General features: G+C 35.6%; 1 protein-coding gene across 1 annotated transcript in view; it reads left to right on the top strand.

Annotated features, from left to right (window-relative positions):
* Positions 1-22,110, top strand: part of ghrhra (growth hormone releasing hormone receptor a) — a 139,069-nt gene extending 116,959 nt beyond the window's left edge. The window contains exons 9-13 of the mRNA XM_072440332.1: positions 7,094-7,163; positions 7,264-7,358; positions 18,400-18,529; positions 20,110-20,151; positions 21,885-22,110. Of these exons, the coding sequence (XP_072296433.1) occupies positions 7,094-7,163; positions 7,264-7,358; positions 18,400-18,529; positions 20,110-20,151; positions 21,885-22,031 (484 nt within the window). The 3' untranslated portion in view covers positions 22,032-22,110. The remainder of the gene's footprint in view (positions 1-7,093; positions 7,164-7,263; positions 7,359-18,399; positions 18,530-20,109; positions 20,152-21,884) is intronic.
* The last annotated feature ends 516 nt before the right edge of the window (positions 22,111-22,626 follow it).

Raw genomic sequence — 22,626 nt, 5'->3', positions numbered from 1 at the left:
ACAGATACAATTACAGATACACAATACAACAGATACAATTACAGATACACAATACAATTACAGATACACAATACAACAGATACACAATGCAATTACAGATACACAATACAACAGATACAATTACAGATACACAATACAATTACATATACACAATACAACAGATACAATTACAGATACACAATACAATTACATATACACAATACAACAGATACAATTACAGATACACAATGCAATTACAGATACACAATACAACAGATACAATTACAGATACACAATACAATTACAGATACACAATACAACAGATGCAATTACAGATACACAATACAACAGATACAATTACAGATACACAATACAACAGATACAATTACAGATACACAATACAATTACACATACACAATACAATTACAGATACACAATACAACAGATACAATTATAGATACACAATACAATTACAGATACACAATACAACAGATACAATTACAGATACACAATACAACAGATACAATTACAGATACACAATACAACAGATACAATTACAGATACACAATGCAATTACAGATACACAATACAACAGATACAATTACAGATACACAATACAACAGATACAATTACAGATACACAATACAACAGATACAATTACAGATACACAATACAATTACAGATACACAATACAATTACAGATACACAATACAATTTCAGATACACAATACAATTACAGATACACAATACAACAGATACAATTACAGATACACAATGCAATTACAGATACACAATACAACAGATATAATTACAGATACACAATACAATTACAGATACACAATACAACAGATGCAATTACAGATACACAATACAACAGATACAATTACAGATACACAATACAACAGATACAATTACAGATACACAATACAACAGATACAATTACAGATACACAATACAATTACAGATACACAATACAATTACAGATACACAATACAACAGATACAATTACAGATACACAATACAATTACATATACACAATACAACAGATACAATTACAGATACACAATACAATTACATATACACAATACAACAGATACAATTACAGATACACAATGCAATTACAGATACACAATACAACAGATACAATTACAGATACACAATGCAATTACAGATTCACAATACAACAGATACAATTACAGATACACAATACAATTACATAATACACAATACAACAGATACAATCACAGATACACAATGCAATTACAGATACACAATGCAACAGATACAATTACAGATACACAATACAACAGATACAATTACAGATACACAATGCAATTACAGATACACAATACAACAGATACAATTACAGATACACAATACAACAGATACAATTACAGATACACAATACAACAGATACAATTACAGATACACAATGCAATTACAGATACACAATACAACAGATACAATTACAGATACACAATACAATTACAGATACACAATACAACAGATGCAATTACAGATACACAATACAACAGATACAATTACAGATACACAATACAACAGATACAATTACAGATACACAATACAACAGATACAATTACAGATACACAATACAATTACAGATACACAATACAATTACAGATACACAATACAACAGATACAATTATAGATACACAATACAATTACAGATACACAATACAACAGATACAATTGCAGATACACAATACAACAGATACAATTACAGATACACAATACAACAGATACAATTACAGATACACAATGCAATTACAGATACACAATACAACAGATACAATTACAGATACACAATACAACAGATACAATTACAGATACACAATACAACAGATACAATTACAGATACACAATACAATTACAGATACACAATACAATTACAGATACACAATACAACAGATACAATTACAGATACACAATACAACAGATACAATTACAGATACACAATACAACAGATACAATTACAGATACACAATACAACAGATACACAATACAACAGATACAATTACAGATACACAATACAACAGATACAATTACAGATACACAATACAACAGATACAATTACAGATACACAATACAACAGATACACAATACAACAGATACAATTACAGATACACAATACAATTACATATACACAATACAATTACAGATACACCATACAACAGATACAATTACAGATACACAATACAACAGATACAATTACAGATACACAATACAATTACATATACACAATACAATTACAGATACACAATACAACAGATACAATCACAGATACACAATACAACAGATACAATTACAGATACACAATACAACAGATACAATTACATATACACAATACAATTACAGATACACAATACAACAGATACAATTACAGATACACAATACAATTACATATACACAATACAACAGATACAATTACAGATACACAATACAACAGCTACAATTACAGATACACAATACAACAGATACAATTACAGATACACAATACAACAGATACAATTACAGATACACAATACAATTACAGATACACAATACAACAGATACAATTACAGATACACAATACAATTACATATACACAATACAACAGATACAATTACAGATACACAATACAATTACATATACACAATACAACAGATACAATTACAGATACACAACACAATTAAATATACACAATACAACAGATACAATTACAGATACACAATACAATTACATATACACAATACAATTACAGATACACAATACAACAGATACAATTACAGATACACAATACAACAGATACAATTACAGATACACAATACAATTACATATACACAATACAATTACAGATACACAATACAACAGATACAATTACAGATACACAATACAACAGATACAATTACAGATACACAATACAATTACATATACACAATACAATTACAGATACACAATACAACAGATACAATTACAGATACACAATACAACAGATACAATTACAGATACACAATACAATTACAGATACACAATACAACAGATACACAATGCAATTACAGATACACAATACAACAGATACAATTACAGATACACAATACAATTACATATACACAATACAACAGATACAATTACAGATACACAATACAATTACATATACACAATACAACAGATACAATTACAGATACACAATGCAATTACAGATACACAATACAACAGATACAATTACAGATACACAATGCAATTACAGATTCACAATACAACAGATACAATTACAGATACACAATACAATTACATAATACACAATACAACAGATACAATCACAGATACACAATGCAATTACAGATACACAATGCAACGGATACAATTACAGATACACAATACAACAGATACAATTACAGATACACAATGCAATTACAGATACACAATACAACAGATACAATTACAGATACACAATACAACAGATACAATTACAGATACACAATACAACAGATACAATTACAGATACACAATATAACAGATACAATTACAGATACACAATACAATTTCAGATACACAATACAATTACAGATACACAATACAACAGATACAATTACAGATACACAATGCAATTACAGATACACAATACAACAGATATAATTACAGATACACAATACAATTACAGATACACAATACAACAGATGCAATTACAGATACACAATACAACAGATACAATTACAGATACACAATACAACAGATACAATTACAGATACACAATACAACAGATACAATTACAGATACACAATACAATTACAGATACACAATACAATTACAGATACACAATACAACAGATACAATTACAGATACACAATACAATTACATATACACAATACAACAGATACAATTACAGATACACAATACAATTACATATACACAATACAACAGATACAATTACAGATACACAATGCAATTACAGATACACAATACAACAGATACAATTACAGATACACAATGCAATTACAGATTCACAATACAACAGATACAATTACAGATACACAATACAATTACATAAAACACAATACAACAGATACAATCAGAGATACACAATGCAATTACAGATACACAATGCAACAGATACAATTACAGATACACAATACAACAGATACAATTACAGATACACAATGCAATTACAGATACACAATACAACAGATACAATTACAGATACACAATACAACAGATACAATTACAGATACACAATACAACAGATACAATTACAGATACACAATGCAATTACAGATACACAATACAACAGATACAATTACAGATACACAATACAATTACAGATACACAATACAACAGATGCAATTACAGATACACAATACAACAGATACAATTACAGATACACAATACAACAGATTCAATTACAGATACACAATACAACAGATACAATTACAGATACACAATACAATTACAGATACACAATACAATTACAGATACACAATACAACAGATACAATTATAGATACACAATACAATTACAGATACACAATACAACAGATACAATTACAGATACACAATACAACAGATACAATTACAGATACACAATACAACAGATACAATTACAGATACACAATGCAATTACAGATACACAATACAACAGATACAATTACAGATACACAATACAACAGATACAATTACAGATACACAATACAACAGATACAATTACAGATACACAATACAATTACAGATACACAATACAATTACAGATACACAATACAACAGATACAATTACAGATACACAATACAACAGATACAATTACAGATACACAATACAATTACAGATACACAATACAATTACAGATACACAATACAATAGATACAATCACAGATACACAATACAACAGATACAATTACAGATACACAATACAATTACAGATACACAATACAATAGATACAATTACAGATACACAATACAACATATACAATTACAGATACACAATGCAATTACAGATACACAATACAATAGATACAATTACAGATACACAATACAACAGATACAATTACAGATACACAATACAACAGATACAATTACATATACACAATACAATTACAGATACACAATACAACAGATACAATTACAGATACACAATACAATTACATATACACAATACAACAGATACAATTACAGATACACAATACAACAGATACAATTACAGATACACAATACAACAGATACAATTACAGATACACAATACAACAGATACAATTACAGATACACAATACAATTACAGATACACAATACAACAGATACAATTACAGATACACAATAAAATTACATATACACAATACAACAGATACAATTACAGATACACAATACACTTACATATACACAATACAATTACAGATACACAATACAACAGATACAATTACAGATACACAACACAATTAAATATACACAATACAACAGATACAATTACAGATACACAATACAACAGATACAATTACAGATACACAATACAACAGATCCAATTACAGATACACAATGCAATTACAGATACACAATACAACAGATACAATTACAGATACACAATACAATTACAGATACACAATACAACAGATACAATTACAGATACACAATACAATTACAGATACACAATACAATTACAGATACACAATACAACAGATACAATTACAGATACACAATACAATTACAGATACACAATACAACAGATACAATTACAGATACACAATACAACAGATACAATTACAGATACACAATACAACAGATACAATTACACATACACAATGCAATTACAGATACACAATACAATTACAGATACACAATACAATTACAGATACACAATACAATAGATACAATCACAGATACACAATACAACAGATACAATTACAGATACACAATACAATTACAGATACACAATACAATAGATACAATTACAGATACACAATACAACATATACAATTACAGATACACAATGCAATTACAGATACACAATACAATAGATACAATTACAGATACACAATACAACAGATACAATTACAGATACACAATACAACAGATACAATTACATATACACAATACAATTACAGATACACAATACAACAGATACAATTACAGATACACAATACAATTACATATACACAATACAACAGATACAATTACAGATACACAATACAACAGATACAATTACAGATACACAATACAATTACAGATACACAATACAATTACAGATACACAATACAACAGATACAATCACAGATACACAATACAACAGATACAATTACAGATACACAATACAATTACAGATACACAATACAATAGATACAATTACAGATACACAATACAACATATACAATTACAGATACACAATGCAATTACAGATACACAATACAATAGATACAATTACAGATACACAATACAACAGATACAATTACAGATACACAATGCAATTACAGATACACAATACAACAGATATAATTACAGATACACAATACAACAGATACAATTACAGATACACAATACAATTACAGATACACAATACAATTACAGATACACAATACAACAGATACAATTACAGATACACAATACAACAGATACAATTACAGATACACAATACAATTACAGATACACAATACAATTACAGATACACAATACAACAGATACAATTACAGATACACAATACAATTACAGATACACAATACAATAGATACAATCACAGATACACAATACAACAGATACAATTACAGATACACAATACAATTACAGATACACAATACAATAGATACAATTACAGATACACAATACAACAGATACAATTACAGATACACAATGCAATTACAGATACACAATACAACAGAAAGCATGTGTTAATATATAGCCTCTTTTTGCCCTTTAAATCACATATTATCCAACAAAGAACAGTATCTAACGAGACTATTTGTAGTGACAGTAATCAGTTGTGAGAATGCATGCAGAGTCCATATAGCCTAACCACATAATAAACATACTAGCTAACAATGTATTGAATGGCATTTTAATTAACACAAACTTAAACCATCTGTCTTGCTGCTGTTCTATTCTGTAATCGCGGTAATTGAAACAGTGTCGGTGTCTTTTGCAGATGTTGGGACGACACGGACAATGTTCCTATTTGGTGGATTATTAAGGGTCCAATTACCGCCTCTCTGCTGGTGAGTGTGGTCCCATCGGCGGGGTAACTTCCAGTGGATGATGCGCCGCCCGAGCGGGGACGCCACTTTGCATAAATGGTTTTGTGTGACTCCTCCGCAGATTAACATAGTCATCTTTGTGAATGTGATCCGGATACTGGTGCAGAAACTCAAGTCGTCGGCCATGGCGGGGAACAACGACACGGGACATTTTATGTGAGTGTCTTTTTGCTCAATTCTTTGCAGTTTTGGTTTCGTTTGGATGGTTTGTACTGAATTTGAGGTCATTTCAGACGTAGACGACATAAATAACTTTGTCTCACACTCCAAGTACCTCCTAACTTTTGTAACGGTGATTCTTTTTAGATCTCTTTACTACTGATACTCTATTATTTAGAAAGAAATCAGTGTAATCTCTCAATCGTCCATGAGCTCTAATACATTGTCCCGATTGTTCAACTTTCTACCGTATTTTCTGGACTATAAGCCACAAGTTTTGGCCTGGGTGCGACTTATACTTATATTTATAATTATATACTTATACTCCGGAGTGACTTATATGTGATATTATTTGTTATTTTCACACTTGCAACTGTATTTTATACTCCAGTCCATGTTTTTTCTTCTCTATTATGCATTTTTTGGCGACTTATACGGTAAAATACGGTATATTGTCTTGTTTTTAATGTTGCGTAAAACTAATATTTACCGAGGATATAACACGTACTACAAAGAACATGTTGAATTTAAAAGGGATGAACGAATACTGATACTTATTGGTGAAGATGCAAAACTGCAAAACGACATTCCTTATTTTAAAGCCCAGAAAAAACAGTGTTATTTTTACATTCCACACATTTCATTGGGATTATTTTAAAGCTGGTTTGCTGTTATAAAGTGACCGTAACCCCTCGCATTTTAGGAAGAGTTGAAAGAGTTTTGACATCAACTAGATTCACGGAAAATCCCCGAGTATCGGTCGATATCAAGTATTTTCAGACACTCAAAGCCCAAGTATCGACCACTGAAAAAGCTGGATCAGTGCAGCCCTAATGTTCAAACACAATCGCACCTTATTTTGAAATCAGGAAGTAGAGGCCTATCCCGCTGGTCATTCTCGCCCACTCCCAAGCGTCCCCGCACCCCTGGTTGGGAAACACAGCTATAGAAGATTCACTATTTGACTGAGATTGGATCAACAAACTTGCCATTTCAATCAGGGCCGGCCCAAGTCTTCAGGGGGCCCTAAGCGAAAACATTTTTGGGGGCCCCTCACCACGTCATCAGAATCAGTTTTATTGTCATTGTCAGTAAACAATTCACATATGGGAACTTTCTTCAACGCAAACAAAGCACCAAAACTCCAGGGCATCTGTTTGACAGTTAGTTTATTCTCAACACCTCACAAGCTCAAATATTGATAACTTAAATCCCACAATGCAACTTGGTATTCCGCTGACATCACCTCTACTCCCTGTGCAAATAACACACGTCCCAGATATGTTTTTGGGCGTTAAGGGTCTACAGCCACATTAGCACATTAGTTTAAATTAATGAACCTTTTTCGTGTATTCTGGTGCATTTTAATGTGGTCCAGCCGGCTAAAGTAAGAGTAAAATGTCGAGGTTGTAATGCTATAAAATGATGATGTGATGAAACTGTGCCAGGAGAAAATGATTAAAGCCAGTTATTAATACATTAGTGTACTTAATTACTCAATACAATATTGGCTATGAAAAATAATTATGGTCAAATTGATTCATTTTAACTGAAAATGTAAAAGTAATAGTTATCCTTACTAATTTATCTTTTACAGCTCCCAACTGTTCCTTCTTGCCAAAGTGACAAAACAAGTTATATTAAATTAAACAAATGGCATAAGCATTGCTTGATTAACAATTAACACTGATAAAACAGTGCAAACATGTTATTCCCAGAGAATGAACAGAACGAGAAGTGAAGGTCCAAACCTCGCTATAGTGAAGAGACTGTTTCTGCAGCTTTGCCACTTTTGTATAAAAATATATAGTATTATTCTATAACAGACGTAATCATAATATGTCTGGTTATTTTTCACTATCAATTTATTATAATTTATAACAAATAGTCTAATGATGCTTTTAAAATAAATTTAAATGTTTTGTTGCTCTATTAAAAGTGAATTACAATATAAATGTTTGTTCTGATCAGAACACCACACACTGGACTCCTGCACCTTTACGTTCCTCTTATTGCACGTTAAGAAGTCAAAGTAAAACAGACATCACGAGTCACGATTGATCTCACACATGGTGATGTGAGAGAGAGGGACGCAAACTCAAACCCGCTCATCTCTGACTGAGGCTGCACAGGGGCCCGGGACAGGGGCCCGGGACAGGGGCCGCACACTGTTCACTCCAAAGTCTCACGTCAGAGGTTCTGGACCAGACGGCGCTCGTCCGGACCGGATCTCCGCCTCTTAGTGACCCGGGGCATAGAGGCCCCTCACCGGCCTCACCTGCAGCTGACACTGCCGGGCTGGTGTAAATGTGAAGCTTATTATCTTTCATTCAGACACATATTGTGCGCGGGGCAGAGCTCCCGTCGCCTCCAGCCTGAGCGAACTAACGTGACAGACTCGTGTTGTTTCAAACAGCAGCATTAACCGTCTCTTTGTAAGAGAAGTTCAATACCTGGAGAGTGTTGTTGAGTTTGCAGTTTCTTTACATCGTCAAGAAGTTTCTTCTTTCGTTTTTCGGCATCGGGGGGATATATTCCTCTGGACATGAGGACCACGCAGGGACCACGTTGTGTTGTGTTTATGTTTTGCTCTCGAGCTCCTCGCGCACAATGAAGTTGCCCAATCAGCGCAGGTCTGGTGTCTCGGTTGCCAGATTGTCATTACAAATAAATGCGGTTTGTGCGTTATATGTTACCGCTGTGTGCGCTGCCGCGCCAGCAGCGCTACTACACTAGTGGCGCACGCTGCGCTTGCACTTCTCATAAGACGGGTTGCCAGATTGGGGGCCCTACTAACGCCTCGGGGCCCTACGCGGCTGCTTAGTTCGCTTATAGGCTGGGCCGGCCCTGATTTCAATAAAATACTTCAACAGCCACTTCTTATTTCATCTCATTGTGTTTCATGTGGATTGAAACATCTTTGATATAGGATATATATATTTATAGGTAAAATATTCTGCCTGGCCCTCCACCTCAGTGATAAACTAGGACACAATTAGAAGTGTTTCTGTTACTCCTCTGCTTTCTTTCCATCTCGTCCCACTGCTACTTTACAATGACAAAACTGACAAGTAAAGATGTGGAATTGGACCGAGCGTTTATTCAGCCAGAGAGAAACAAGCCCCAAGGGAAGTTTTAAGTCTTTTTACTTGTCTGGCCTCTGTGTCTTTTATCCCTTCGATTTGTTTTTATTCTCGGTTTACGTCCGTGTGCAGTGCATTGATCTGTTTAGACTGACTGGTTTTCTTGTTTCAATGAGAAAAGATGGAGCTGAAAGGAGGAATATTGCATTTTCATCTGGTTATTTAAAAAATCTCCTGCAGCAACTTACTTTTCAGGTAGAAAAAAAAAGAATCTGCTGCTGTAATGCTCAAAATATACTGCTTTACATTGTACGCTCAAAATATATTGCTTCACATTTTATTTTCTAACAATATTAGATTATAAGGTGTGTATGCGATCAATAAAGAGGAAAGTCATGCACATTTTAAAGTGTGCTATGTATTGTCTGTATCTGCTTGTCTCTATGGAGATTGTATAGCTTTGTCAGGAATGTTCCACAGTGTGATATTAATCTTATATTACCATGGAGACTATCATAGGCCAAGTTACAGGTCTGATCTGTGGAAGAGCTTAGAGAAACAATGCAATAAATACACATTCAAGGCAAAGCAACATGCGCCACAAAAGTTTCACAGTGAACCTTTAACTACATTTGGAATTATTGTTATTTTTGTATTTATTTAATTAGAATAAAATTTAGCTGTAAATTTGGCTTGCAGTTTACTGTTAACAATGTTTTCAGACACCAAATGGATTTTTCACAGCAATAAACATGATTTGTTTGTAATTTCTATACTCTGTAGAGGATTATGACTAGGGATGTCATGTCAACATTTACTTACAATTATTGTGAGAAAAACAGCACGATTTAATGATCATTCACGATTACTGAGGTCATGACCAAACAACAGTGAAATCTTTCATTCCCATTGCCCAACACATTATTATTCCTCAAGTTTGTGAGCAGCTTTATGAAACCAAACTTTCTGAAAGACAAAATAAAGTAAATGTGACAAAACCAGATAAAAAAAAAAATAAAAAAACAGACAATAGATTGAACTAAAAAGACTTAAAACCTGTTAGGGATCATCTCAAAATGGGTTGAAGCTGAAAAGACGTCATTTTTTTCGTCTCTCTCTGGACCCCCTCCCCCCTCAAAAGACTTTGTCTGGCTTCACATAAAATGTTACGCGTTGATAAAACGATAGCAGCTTGATAGACCCTGCTCACCTCTAGTGAACATCTCTGAACATCCTTTAGTAAGTTTATCAGTAGAAGTTATGAACTCTCCAAATAATCTCACCTGTCACTCATGTTTGTTTACTCAATCCACATGGTCCACGGCGCGCCGTGGCCAGCGGGGGGAGCGGGGCGGGTGCTCCCTCGCATGGGCCACTGCGCGCCGTGATCACAACGCACCGTGCGCACGAGCCGCGCACGGGCCACTACGCGCCGTGATCACAACGCACCGTGCTCCACGCCGCACCCGCCGGCTAATGTTGGCCTAATGCTCGTTGCTGAGAGAGTTTTTTAGCATTTCAAAACAATTACTTCCACAACGATGTATTGAAGCGAAAAATATTATGTCTTTTCAGCTTCAACCCATTTTGAGATGATACCATCCACCTGTCCGCCGGCGAGCATTTTCTATATCTCAAATGTTCTCTTACATCATCACTTTTATCTCCGTGGTCTATACCAGCAAGCCATACGTCATTTTAAAGCTTATTTTCTCAACAAAACGAATATGTCATTGATTTACATTGAATAATTTGCCCCAATAAGCAATTGCCAATAGTTTGTGAGAAAGTCTCAACTTTTACAAACGCATGTCCTACCTGTTTGCTGTTTATGACGGACGAAACGGCTTTAATTCTGTACATCCTTGTGCTCAGTCTGTCCGTAAGGAATCATTGAAAAACAATATCCACTTGTATTTTTCCTGAAGTTATCCGATTTCGAGATATTGTCAAGTAAACAAAGTTTTCTTTCTTTGACGATAGTCAGAAAATGCGCTCGTCCGGCGCATTTCTCCGTCCATAACAAATGACCTGTTTGACTTATAAGATAATGTTTGGCATTGATCTCTTCCTCAGACTGTTAACTACAGAATGAGAGCATCCACGATTTTTTTTGTCACCGGGTTTGTTCTCTACAGCCTCCGGAGGAAAAAAATGCGCAGCTTCCGAAGCACGCGTCCATCTTTGTTTTAGTCCTTAGCTACTGCTAACAGTCACGTAGGAGACTTTGATTGACATATTATTCTAGGGACAAAGGCCTTATTCACACAGAATTCTCCCTGTTCTCGTGCGTAAGGCTGTCAGAGCCTAGATATTTCTGAATTTTGCGACTAGATTTTACGCATCACGTTTTCTGATTTTATTAGCCTTTTGGACACGCATTTTGTTAGATATATGTATTATTATATCAATACAAAAATAAAATAAAACATTTTATTCATTTTTAATTTTTTTTCATCTTTATATGGGAAATTCATGGGTAAACTCATATTTACACATTTTCACATTCATTGTTTTTAGCAGTTATAATACATATTAGTGGCCTACAAAACATCAAAATGTATGTTTTATGATCATAGAGGAGCTAAAATTGTAATAAAACAGTTTGGCACAGAGATCTGAAACTTTACACAGTTGTTGTCAACAAGATAAACAGCATGTACAGTGAACAGCATAAGCACACAATGAAGTATGTCATGCTCAGAACCATTACAAATTGACAATATTCAGGCGAGACTAAAAAAAAGGATGTTTTTGGGCTTCTGTAGTGTAAGTTCTGAAGCCCTGACAGTGTTCATGTGCACATCTGCAGAAACTAGAAGGCCTAAGCTGTTTAATGATGCATCACACTTGCATGTGGGCTGTAAGATCCTCTTTTAATAAGCAATGCCATTTGGGTCCAACCATTGTGCACAGGGCGAAATAGGTGGATGGTAACAGGTTAATTTTGCTTCTAAAATAGTCACCATTATTACGTCTAGGCAAAAAGGCAAAAGACGCCGAAACGCTGCCTCTTCACTATTAAACTTTTATTTTGCAAGGTTGACAGTATGCATGATTTCTTTCCCTTGATATTTATATATAAAAAATCCAATGGACAACAGCACAGACTCCGAGTGCATGAAGAGTCACATCTAAGACAAGAGAGCATTAGAACTCTGTGATGCACTTCACTCCCATAATAAACACTTTGGTTTGAGCTTGTCTCGTTCCGCATTATAAAAGGACATTATGTGTGACGTCTTCCCTCTCTGGACGGAGCTGATTCGATGCGTTTCTCCGCCGTGGTCCGGCTTCTGATGAAACAGCTCTGATTGTGCCTGATGAAAAAAGGCCCCTCACACTCTCAGCCGTCGCTCCGCCGCTTAACACACTCTGCGCTCGCACAATATGTCTTTTCTCTCCTCGAACGTGTCCAATATCACTTCCACCGCCAGAGATTGATAATTCTGCTGCCACGGACGGACAGCGACTTCCGAGTTGTTGCAGGATTGCGAATCTCCTCGTGTTGCAAGATTGCACTGGAAAGTAAGAATAACAAATAAAATAGCCAAGCATGTTTTGGCTTTGATGTGTTTCCTCTGAACTGCACCGGAGCATGTGTGGGCATTTCCACCATTGTGCTTTTATCTCAAATGGAGCAAAAAAAGGGAAATAAATTCACAAACAACGGACTCTGTTTGATGTGAGGTGTGAAATATAACAATGTTAGTGCAGCTGGAGATGAAGAGTGAGGCCTTTTTACTTGAATGAAATAAACAAGACAACACAGACGGAGGCAGAAACTTTGCTTTTTGAAAGAACATGTTTCCAGTGGGAATGATGTGTTTATTTATACGGCAAATTTAGGATTAAGATTTAAAGTGCATATCACAGGTTGGACCATACATTTCACTAAGACATAGTTAACTTGAATATGACATATTTAAGATTGAAAAAAGAAAAGAAAATCAAAAAGAAAATCACAATTTTGGTGGCGTTTATGTCACTTCCTGGATCCGCAGATGTGACACAGTAGAGGTAATTCCACAGCTGTTACCTGGCAACAAATACCTGATAAAACCGTTTTAAATTGATAGTTTGAACTGTCATATACTTGTATCAGTTGTGTATAAATTGTAATTGATGACATAGAGAGAAGTATTCTGTTTTTGAACTTTTATTTTTCAATTTTTCTTAACAACTCTGCTCAATATTTAGCACAGGAACTATCCCACTAAATGAAGTAATAATTGGGCAAAACTGGAGAACCTGTCATGCACTTTAAATGTGACTTTTGTGGAGGATCTGCCTCCATCTGTCTCCAAGAAGATGCTAAAACTTTGGCTGAAATGTTCCACACAATCGTCTTAAACGTTTCTATCTTGCATTAATTCAATTGCAAGTGGGTAAGCTCGCCTCTCCACAGATCTGACGGAGTAAAATTGTTTTGTTTTTTTCAACTTTTATGTTGTCATGATTCAATTCAGTCCAGTCTATCGTAACATACTGTATATATATATTCACACAGTTTAGCAACCGTATAATATCATCTCTCCACTCTATTGAACGCTTCATTTCGTGCACAATTAGAGTCCAAATCCAGAATCCTGATTAGACATTACACAACATTAACATCCAAATTGAGAGAGGCTGAGAGAGGAATACCACGAACAGCTTTGTGTGTTTGAGCCTCAGCTTCAGGGACAAGCTCAAATCTGGTTCTCGTTTACTCTCGACTGCTGCAAAGTCTGGCTCAGCTGAAATCATTTGGAGCAAAAATAGCACCTCGATTCCTAAAAATAGACACGTTGAGGTTATGGGAGTGTGACGGGAATGTTCAGAGCAAAAGCGTGGGTCTAAGCCGTTAGACGCTCAAACACTTTGTGGCGTGGCAAAAAGATCTCCACACCGGCCGTTTGATTCATCACTAATGTTACAATAATGTCACAAAGGTGCTGCTCCAGGTGGAATGGTTATTATCTCAAAAGCCGGCAAAAGACACGTTCAATCGTATCACAGCTGCTGCAAAGGACAAAACAGGATGTTGTCTGTCTGAAGTCAGGAGAGAAACACAGATGTGTGCGAGAACTCACTGATCTGCTGTCATTTTTATGATCTTTATTATCTTTAGGACATAAATGCAGCCTATCAGCCTAGCAATTTTGATCCCAAGATCAAATGTACTGAGGTTTGTCGAGATACATTTGCAAAAACAACACAAAAAGTAAACAGAACAACAAGTAGAGCTGTGGAACAACCCGATAAGCTGCTGGGTCACTGCCACTAAACACATTTGTAGTGAATATTTTAGAATTAATACACTGTTATTTTATTGTTTAACACCAGGAAATCCCCCTTGGTGTAACATCAGGCTAACTGAAAATGCCCTGAGACGTGACGACACAAACCCAGACTCTATCATGGGACAAGGGATGGAAATGAGTCTTCCAGTGTCTTCACATTCATATCGTGTCCCAATCAAATAAATAATATATTATATACCGTATTTTCCGGACTAAAAGTCGCACCAGCCAAAAAATGCATAATAGAGAAGAAAAAAACATATATAAGTCGCACTGGAGTATGAAATGTGGTTGCAAGTGTGAAAATAACAAATAATATCACATATAAGTCACTCCGGAGTATAAGTATAAGTATATGAGTATAAAAATAAGTATAAGTCGCACCCCGGCCAAAACTATGAAAAAGGGTGCAACTTATAGTCCGAAAAATACGGTAATTACAAATAAATAAATATTGCAAGGAAATAAAAACTCTATGGGAGATTCACTGTGCGACGGCGGGTCATAAAATATGTTTAAAATGTAAGTTCTGCAGTAAAGGGCTTTTAACTTAGTCTGGTCTGTATTAATGAGGGAGAGTCATTGTTTTTGAAAGAAATGACCAAAATGAACCCGTTTATCATGTGGAGGAACTTGGGTTCACAAATTTGCCATAGTAATCTGATGATCTTTTCGATTGACAGAACTCATTAAAATTCTTTGTCTATTTTTTTTCAGTTGTGTCAGTTCAGTTTTTTTTTAATTCCTCAAATTTAACTAAAATGAAATGAATGCAGTTTATGAAGTACCACATTTCAGTCAACATCCTGTGCTATGTCGGGCGTCGGTTCCCATTGTTTTCCTCGTGACGCGGCCGATGACGTCAAGACAGTCAAATGTCGACATTTAAATGTGATATTCTGTGTGATCTGAGTAAATCCGCTCTGGACTGCTCCGCCCGTTTGTATTGTGACATTTCCTAATTTATTCCACTGATTGACCTGATGATGGCGCTGTCTGAAAGGTCAGCGCCTCTGAAAAACAAAGATTTGACCTTCGTGGCATTTCAGTACTCATGAAGATGGTCAAATATAATTAAGAATGGAGCGTGTGTGTGAGCTGCACGGTGTAGGGGCCAAAACGTGATTCATTTTTTTCCATTTCTGCATGATTTTCAAAGATCGGAACATTCTTTCACATTTATTCATAGCACATTTCATACTAAGAGCAGATCAAAGTGCTACAATTAAGAATATACAATGGATTCAAATCTGGCCCCAGCAGGAGGCCGGTCCCAGTAATTGCAGTAATGTAGTATGTGTGCTTTGGCTGTACAGAAGACTATCTTAAGTGGAGATTCTGGAATGAACTTCATTTTAAGCATGATTTATTAAAGCCTGATTTGCCTCCGCATGACTTCGAGAAGGCGCGGCACGAGTAATGCTTGCGGTGGTTATTTGTCGTGGCACTGCTCAACTCTGTGCGATTCCGGTACGACCCTTTGTTCTCAACCCTCAAATCACAAGGTTTCGACACGTCGGAATGTCGTGAATATCACTGATGATCTGCTTTATAACAGCCAGGACACGAATGCAGTTTTCCTTGATCAGAGCTGCAACAATCCGTGCAACACGCCGCTTCTTTATGTTTCAGTTTTGCTGTAAGCGTGCATGGAAACGGTGCTGCTCGCTGCAAACGTCTGCGGTCTTAAAAGTCATGTCTTAAAACTGCAGAAGGTCTTAAAATCTTCTAGTTTTCAGAAGACTTTAGCATGTTTTGTTGATAATAATTGTGGTTTAATAATAGGTAGTAGGTAGTTGTTGTTGTGGTGGTGGTGGTGGTGGTGGTGGTAATAAGTAGTATTAGAAAGCAGTATGTAGCAGAAGCAGCAGTGATAGTAGTACCGTATTTTCCGGACTATAATTCGTACCTTTTTTCACCGTTTTTTCAGGGGTGCGACTTATACTACAGAGCAACTTATGTGATATTATTCGTTATTTTCACACTGACAACCACAAGAGGGCGCTCTAGGCTCTAAGCGACGCAGAAGAAGAATCTGCACTTCCTCTTCCTCTGGAGTTTGTGGAGTTGTTTAGAAGTGACACAGAGGAAGAAGAATTCAGTGGATTTAGTGATTTGGGGTAAAACTGATGCTTTGGTAAACTTGTTAGCATGTTCTTTATGCTATAGTTATCTGAATAACTGTTAATATGTTACGTTAACATACCAGACACTTACCACAGTTCTGTCTGTGCGTCATGTAGCTGAAGGTGTTAGCGTTAGCATACGTACACCTATTCATCATGTTCTCTAATCTGTTATTATTTTAAACTGAATTTCAAGATTAAATGTCTGTTCTTGATCTTAAATCTCCCCCAAAAATGCGACTTATACTCCAGTGCGACTTATATATGTTTTTTTCGTCTTGATTATGCATTTTTTGGCTGGTGCGACTTATAGTTCGGAAAATACCATCGTTTTGGTTTATTAATAGGTGGTAGGTAATTGTTGTTGTTGTGGTGGTAATAAGAAGTAGTTTCTAGCAGTATGTAGCAGAAGCAGCAGTAGTAGTAGTAGTAGTAGTAGTAGTAGTAGTAGTAGTAGTAGTAATAAGCCAGTCACTTTGTCGTGTCTGATCGGTGCAGATACAGTTTGCGCTCATTGAAATGCCGCTGTGGCTGTGTTTTTTAGGAGACTGGCCAAGTCCACCCTGTTCCTGATCCCTCTGTTTGGGATGCACTACACCGTGTTCGCCTTCCTGCCAGAAAACACCGGCGTGGCAGCGCGCCTCTACATCGAGCTGGGCCTGGGATCCTTTCAGGTACACACACAACGCCTACAATATTTATTCAGCCGTCTCCCGTATATTTGAGAGCCGGTAAATGTTAGTCTTTGCTTTATCTCATTTGTACAATGACAGAATGCAAAGTTTATACTGTCGATAATGATTTGGCATTTGGATGGGATTGCTCAGTTGCAATGCTTGGTGGTCTCTAATTATTTGCTTCTTGCCGGATAATAACTTCACGTGGTTTTATGATAGAGAGACAGTGACAGAACTTAGATTAAGGTCGTAATTCGTGTTTTTGTTGCTCTGTGGAGAGTTGCCAGCTGTGTTAAATGACCAGGAGCTCTGCCACAGACTCCAGTGCGGTATTGAGCACAGAAACATGTATTCCACTCTAATTTTCTCTGAAATGTTGTCTTTTTGAACACTTTATTGACAGGTTTTTAGTTTCAAAACACACACAAATGTAGATATTATGAATCAGGATATTTTACATATACTTGACTTTGACATGATGCAATTGACATGGAAAGAAAAGAGTTTTGCAGCTTAATTCTATTTATATTGAAAGTGGACTTAATGCGGCGGGTGAGATGTGCGTTTCTTTGGATGAATTAAAACACCTACAGGGAAAAAATAAAAAATAAAAATAGAAATGGCCAGAGGTTGTTGTGATTATGCAAAAAGGCACAATTTATTACTATGTGTGATTGCTATTAAATACAGGCGCATTGTGTTACTTTTATGCTATGGTATTATATATTAGGGGTGATTAAAAAAAATAATGTGATATGGATTACCACAATAACGATAATATTTCGATATTTGATTCACTAATATTGAAACAAATATGTTCTTACCTTAATGTATTAGTTATACTCTGTCCAACAAAACCAAGACTGAACCAAGGCTAAATGAGGAAAATCAGGAATAAAATCTATACATTTTCATTTAAAACAAACCTGATGGACCTTGGTGTTATTGTAACATGTTTATTATGTTGATTATTGTATTAGCCAGTATTATGAAATTGATCATTTTGTAAATACTGGATTAATATCACTCATGGCATTTTTTTCGGAGCTGACAGTAACTTTTATGGACAACACACTGTACATTTCAACACATGCAGCCTCTTCAAAGAACAAACGTGCGCAAAATGAAGACCCCAATTAATCCCCTCATATTCCCGTTTCGAAATAAAACGGGATTATAAATGATAAATAAATATAATTAATATAAATGATAAGCGAGTATTTTTAGTTGGAGAGAATTAACCTTATGAATATTCATTAAAACGCTGTCAAGCTGGACTTATCGTTCAATAAATGAAAGCTGGAACAGGAAACGTTGTGTTATTTTGGGTCATATATGAACAGCTCGAGCCTGTTTCGTTCTGCTCTTTATTACAGCTCATTCTTTTTACCGTGTGCTTCATTTGGAAGAGGCTTTACTGGGATTGTTGGGTTTCTGTGTCAGTGACATAAAGTGGTTTTAGTATGTTCATTTATTGTGATGTCTTCTGGAATATTACAACGCACGTCCCAAATGTGTTGTCGTGACAGGTCTGGCTCTTGAACCGTGACTTTTATGTCCTTGTTTTTGTCTTGCAGGGCTTTGTAGTGGCACTTCTCTACTGCTTCATGAATGGAGAGGTAGGTCATCAATATCTACACACATTCTACTCCGCAGCACCATCTTACGTCCTGAAACATTTGTCTTGAAACTGGAGCGATTTGCCCTCTTCTCTGCTGATCATTTTCTCGCATTTTCCTCATTTGGATGGACAGTTAGACACAGAAGATGGGAATAACCATTGCCCAAAATAACATCTTGTATTTGTTTTTACTATATCCTCTTTCAAAATTGACAATTCACCTTCTTCTATGTTCAGATGTGGAAATGTGGGTCTCTCCAGGAGCACATACGGTACACAGGGCAATTCAACCTAAGGCCCAGGGGCCAGACCAGGCCCTCCAAATCCGGCCCCATCTTCCAATTATTTAACGAACATATTGGTTTGTTTACTGGTTTATTTCAGGGTCAGTTTAGTTTGTTTTCTTACTAGTTTAGAACTGGTTTGCACTACGGTGTTGTAAAGTAGATCATGTGGATTTGATTTTGCCGCTGTCATAAATAATTAATTTCGATACAAAAGTAATCAAATCTTCTCCTTTTGCGCTGACAGTGGAAGTGTTTTTGGATTATGATAAATACTTGAGGAGTTCATCTGTTATTCTCTTTACACTGCTTTATTTATAGGCTTTTTATTGCAGGTGGTAGGGTTGAATGATTTTGGTTTTCTATAAATAATGCAATTCAATTTCTTTTGTCTCTTCATCCTCTTAAATCTGGACTTTTTACTTTAAAAAGACATATTCAGCTTTTTCCAGGATTACTCAAACATGCAAATCAGTCAAAATACAACTCTGAATAAGATAAAGATGACGGAATATTATTATAACATGATTAAATTTCAGAAATGTTGGTTTTACATAATAAATAAGTGTTCTTTTATTTGAGTGTAGACTAAAATATAACTTGCTAAATATAACATACTAGAAGAAGACTTTCAGGACATGTTTGTAAAGATGTAAACTATTTTAAGGTGACATTTTTGTTGATAGTAGTAAGTTTTACCATCCAAATAAACTCATTTATTGATCCTTAACATAAACTGGACCGACATTATAACTCACTTACAGAAAATTGGTAAAACTTTAATTTTAGCCTTTTTGTGCCTTTATTTTCTTTTCTTTGGATGCCTTCTTTCCTTTATTTATTTATTTATATTTTTCTTTTTTTGTCTCTACTGTCTTTATCTCGTTTTTGTTTTTTTATGTTTTGCAAAAAAAAAGAAAAGAATAAAAAAAGAAACAATTGATTTGCTGTTTTCTGAACCCAATCCGAAAGTCGCCTTCACTTCCTGTTTGTGACTTTGTGTACATAAATACACAAATACACAAATAATACCCAAACAGCTGATATTTAAGTGCACTTTACCTCGATCATAAAAAGTCATAAAATAGAAATGCAAACCACTTTTGCAATAAACAATGACAGAATTGAACACACTGAATGACACTCGCAATGAACCCAGCAATAATATCTGCCCAGAAGTGTCTTTGAGTGTCATGAAAGCACTAGACGAGTGTTTTTATTGTGAAATGACATGTTGTTTAATCAGTTTTATTGTGGTAATGAATAGTTCAACATAACGTGGCCATATCAAACACTAAAACCAGGGCCAAACGAAGACAAAAGTGAACTCTGTGGCTTAAAGTTCTTTTATTCAACATTACAACGAGGCTGTAAAATCGCACTAACCTTTTCTTTCCTCCACAATGGACTCTTCAGATCATATTTCACCCTTGCATTTGGTCTGCAGGTCCAGGCGGAGCTGCGGCGGTGGCTGTGGAAGTGTCACAATCAGAACCAGCTCACTCCGGCCAAACGCAGCATCACCCAGATCACGATACGGACCCGGGGCGAGGTGGGTGGGCCTCCTTCTACGGGCAACGTCTCCTCCGTGTGATTACAGCCCGGCCCGCCGTAGACGCAAGGAACTGTGCTCCGACTCAGAGACGCTCAATCTAATCTTCCAGCAACATTTTTCAGACGGATGAAGCGGGGAATATTTTAGAAATCTACAGAAGAAAAAGCACGAGCGGTTTGTTGGAGATGTTTGAAGTACAGAGTTTACGAAGCGATAAAGCCAAGTTATGTCTGCAGATTATAGCATTTACTGTCATTAAGGGTGGTGCAGTGCGGAGCCTTCTGGAAACGATGATTCCAGAAGAGTTTTTAGATTGTTTTGTTTGTTTCTTATTTCATTGTCTGCCGTACAACTTCATTCATCACTTGGATTTTATATTTTTATCCGTGAAATGTGCTTGAATTCAAAGCCACACAAGTTGGCAAACTAACCTCTTGGCAAGTGGAAGTCTTGATTTATTTTTTGAACACTTGCATCGCCCTCGTCCGTCCACTTTTCCTTTGAGGAGTTGTGCTTTGGCTTTGAACTCAGTATTCCTGCCCATCTGAGGTTGCAGAGGTAAAATTCCCCTTCATTTTTCCCATAGACTTTTTGAATAAAATGGATTATACGAGTTTAAAGCTCAATAGAGACT

Source organism: Eucyclogobius newberryi, unplaced genomic scaffold, assembly GCF_026437365.1.
Source record: "Eucyclogobius newberryi isolate DKJ021-1_F unplaced genomic scaffold, fEucNew1.0.hap1 SCAF_12, whole genome shotgun sequence".
In the NCBI taxonomy this organism is placed as follows: Eukaryota; Metazoa; Chordata; class Actinopteri; order Gobiiformes; family Gobiidae; genus Eucyclogobius; species Eucyclogobius newberryi.
Note: the sequence above shows the minus strand (reverse complement) of the source record. Positions and strands in the feature narration are given on the sequence as shown.